The 4,364-nt window shown below is 38.9% G+C and overlaps 1 protein-coding gene across 1 annotated transcript in view; it reads left to right on the forward strand.

Moving 5' to 3' along the window:
- Window positions 1-2,852, forward strand: part of LOC109224940 (probable receptor-like protein kinase At5g15080) — a 7,891-nt gene extending 5,039 nt beyond the window's left edge. The window contains exons 4-6 of the mRNA XM_019389513.1: window positions 1,285-1,421; window positions 1,493-1,616; window positions 1,903-2,852. Coding sequence (XP_019245058.1) covers window positions 1,285-1,421; window positions 1,493-1,616; window positions 1,903-2,423 — 782 coding nt within the window. The 3' untranslated portion in view covers window positions 2,424-2,852. The remainder of the gene's footprint in view (window positions 1-1,284; window positions 1,422-1,492; window positions 1,617-1,902) is intronic.

Consider the following 4,364-nt stretch of genomic DNA (forward strand, 5'->3'; position numbering starts at 1 on the left):
GGGGGGGGGGGGAGTTAGAGATAGAGAAAAATAGGTTTGGCTTAGAGATAGAGATAGAAGTGAGGGAGAGGGAGGGGTGGCTACTAACTTTAGGTTGTGTGTGTGAGGGGAGGGCCTGAAGTGGGTTGACAACCATGAGGTTTTCAAGTTCAAGTCCCAGTGGAGGCAAAAAAATTTGGTGATTTCTTCTAATCTCTCCAAGCCTCGGTGGATACAGTTACCCAGTACCTGCGCTTGTGGTAGGTATCATGTACCCCATGGAATTAGTCGAGGTGCGCGCAAGCTGGCCTGGACACCACAGTTATTAAAAGGTTCTTTTTCCATCTTTTTTGATGACCGAAAAATCCGTTTGGGGCCGATCCTTTGGACCAACCGCAGCCTCCGAAACTCGGTGGATAATGGGCCCGCCTCTCTACCCTTCTCCACTTAAATACCAGGCTTTGCTTTGCATGGTGTGGGGGCTTGAACCTGTGACCTAAGACACAAATCCACCACCCTTTGCCACTTGAGCTAGGCCCTGGGGGCTTCTTTTTCCATCTTATAGAAAGAAAAAAAGGTTGTGTGTGTGAGGGTACATTCTAATCCAGAATAATGAGAATTAATCACCCCTTTAGGAAATGCACTAACAAAAGGTAATAGCACTGAGCATCTTGATCTTTAGGCTTGACCTATCATTGATCACTAGAAAATCAAATTGAGACTGCATGGGTCACCAAACCTGTTAGGTCTCCCTAAAATGAGGCCTTTGAGATTGGCACTTCTTAAGAGTACTATAGGATTACTCTAGAAATCTGTCAATCACTTATATGTTAGATTCCTTCGCACTTTTGCTAGAATTTCTTGATCCTTGTTTGGCAGTTGTAGTTTATTACCTTCTGCTGAGATATGCAATGCATGAGCATTTTCTATATGATCTATTGTTCAGCCACTAGCAATCATAGTTAATTTGGTAGGGAAGATGATTGTCAAAATTGGGGGATGTTACCTTACACAAAAAAAATTAGGGGAGGATTTGGTGATTCTTGGGGAAGACAAATGATGTTTCTCCAACAGCTAGCCTTAGTTGGTCTGTCTGCATTGTATATTTCCAAGTTTCTGCATTTAGCATATTTCTGAAGTAACCAAAATATGATGGCCTTTATCTTTTGTGATTTTTCAGTATTGTGGATTTTTGTACTTACGAAGTTCTGGAATATATGCTTATATTATTATCTGTATTTTCTGCTGTAAATGTTCATGTCCTTGCAGTATTTAGTAACTTTGTGATGATGTTGTTATTATCAGGGTCCCTGCCTCTTCCATGGTCCATCCGGATGAAGATAGCTCTGGGTGCTGCAAAAGGTCTTGCTTTTCTTCATGAGGAAGCAAAAAGACCAGTGATATACCGTGATTTCAAAACATCCAACATTCTGCTAGATGCGGTGTGTTCAAACACATTGGCAAATTGATCTCACCCATTTTTATCATTTTTCTAATAACACGGTTCTCTCAGGATTACAATGCCAAACTTTCTGATTTTGGACTTGCCAAAGACGGTCCAGAGGGCGACAAGACCCATGTTTCTACTCGTGTCATGGGAACATATGGATATGCAGCTCCAGAGTATGTTATGACAGGTAACGCTACGATCTTGGTGGCTTAATGCTTACCCACATTTCAGCTTTATCAAATTTCTCTGTGTCACTTCATGTCCTACCTAGTTGGACGCTAGTCTGCTTACAAATCCTTCAAACCATTTTAATCTAGTATTCCTTAGTATGAATGTCTCTGTACAACTCCATGACCTGAAAACCACAGTTGAAAAGGCTGTTGAATGCTTCCACATCTGCTGAGTGAAACTTCCGTTACTTAGATGATCTATTCCTCTTATTGATTGAAACGCATGCCACTCTTTTGTATCAGGACATTTGACATCAAAGAGTGATGTCTACAGTTTTGGTGTAGTTCTGCTTGAAATGATGACAGGTAGGAGGTCAATGGACAAGAACCGGCCAACTGGGGAGCATAACCTTGTTGAGTGGGCACGGCCACATTTGGGTGAAAGAAGAAGGTTTTATAAATTAATAGATCCTAGACTTGAAGGTCATTTTTCTATAAAAGGTGCGCAGAAAGCTGCACAGTTAGCTGCTCGATGCCTTAGCCGGGATTCCAAAGCTAGACCTATGATGAGTGAAGTGGTTGAAGCCTTGAAGCCTTTGCCGAACCTCAAGGACATGGCCAGCTCCTCATACTATTTTCAGACCATGCAAGCTGACCGAATTGGATCAAGCCCAAATACAAGAAATGGCCTTAAAACGCAGGGATCATTCTCAAGGAATGGACAACAGCAACCAAGAAGTCTTTCAATTCCAAATGGTTCTCATGCTTCTCCATACCGTCATCAACCTCCTCAGAATTCACCAAAGCCAAATGGCGAAGCATAGAATTGGATTGGCAGAAATCTGTTTCTATCATTCTTTCATATCGCCCTCCATATATTTTGTTGGCCCACATTTATCCTTGGATGACTGGCAAGGAAATAGGAGTACACATTTTACATGATGTAGTGATCTTTGAGAGTGCTAAACTCCTACTTGAAAAGAATGTAGCAAAAGCACCATGGAGTAAATATATTTCTGTCGTAGGGGGAATTTGTAATTGTCACTGATTCAATTCCTCAGAAAAAGGGTAAATTTTTTGTTAATTGCAGCTTCATATAGTGGAGTGTAGCAAGTATATCAATTGTTGAACTGCAGTCGTCATGTCTTAGCAGATAGTAGTATACTTTTGTTTGTTCTTTTCGTTACTTTACCGTTCTGGTTTGACAGTTGAGCAACATTCTTTATTGAAGGCAATTTTTGTACTGAGATCAACCTTTTTGCATAAAATTGTTGTGTTGGTGGGAGGTAATAAGTACCCTAGTTGAGGTGTGCACAAGTTGATCTAGACACCACGGTTATAAAAAGAAGAAAGAGAGCAATTTTTTAGTCATCAAAGATAATCAACCAAAGGAAGCTGGTCATATTTGAATTACTCTGGAATCCAACAATTAAAAGAAAGAATTTCCTTAAGAAGTGGAGATTAAGTGTGCAAGTCAGTACTGAAATACTACGTAGTATATTTGTGCTAAAGGAGCTTCTTTTGGGAGAAAATATATTTCCGTGTTATTTGTTTATATCGATGAATGCAAAACATGTGTCTTTCATGATCACTTTAATGCATAATATCAAAGTGGAGCATTTTCTATATGGAAAAGAGTTTTTCCCCTTAATATCACATAGGTGACTAATTAGCTAGATATCTTCAAATGAAAGTGTATGTACTGAGGTTAACCCTAGTACCGGGTCAAATCTAGTTCAACCGGGAATTAACACTATTACCGGTGGCATTTTATATTACGATCCAAATAAAGATCGTGAAGAATTGGCAAAAATGGTTACTGTTATGTGTTTACCCTATAGTTTTCCTTTAACCCTCACTTTGTGCATTATATTAGAAAAGTTTTTAATCCTACTTATAAAGGATGGCCTCGCGCAACCATAAAGAGCGATATTTATAAATATAAACATGAATATGAACAATATTTGCGATATTTATTTACTCATATAGATTGTCGCATTGCTATTACCACAGATATTGGTAGAAGTGGTAATGACTGTGATTATCTTACTGTAACCACTCATTGGATTGATGAAGAATGGAAAATGCAAAAATGTATTATTGCATATAGAATAACTAATTCACGTCACACAGGTAAGTTTATTGCTAACACAGTTACAGATGCTCTCATAGCCTTCTCCCGAAGTACTACTCACCTATTCTCAATATATTAACGCCTATATTCCTTTGAAATCAATCTATTAAGAACGCATTAAGATCACGATATTTAATTAAGCACGGTGACTAGGTATATTCCTATCCTAACCACAAATCCGCTCCCCCTAAGGGTTAAGATCATGCTCTCTTCAATTCTTCTCTAATCTAAACATGGCTTTCCCAAGCATAGGATAGATAGTAAATAGAACCTAACTGTTGGCCAGACAATTAAGCAATTAAACACAGAATTGAAGAAACAACCATATAGTGGTGAATTATAATCAAGGTCAAGCTAATATCAAACAACAATATTCATGGCTAAATCACAACCCCAGAACAATGGGTGTTTAGCGACTCATACTCATGTTCATCACAATAAGGTTCAATTTCATCACAATTAGCAAAAACAAAGGGAAGAAAAGAAGAACTTGATGGTTAATTTTCCTCCTTGCCTCTTGCCTCTCTCTTTTTCCCACTAGACTATGAAAACCTTGATAAATAATCCTTGGGCGAGCTTGACTTTATATAGGTTAAGTGGGGTTTCCTCCAGATTTCCAATTATACCCCTG

This window comes from Nicotiana attenuata, chromosome 4 (genome assembly GCF_001879085.1).
Source record: "Nicotiana attenuata strain UT chromosome 4, NIATTr2, whole genome shotgun sequence".
In the NCBI taxonomy this organism is placed as follows: Eukaryota; Viridiplantae; Streptophyta; class Magnoliopsida; order Solanales; family Solanaceae; genus Nicotiana; species Nicotiana attenuata.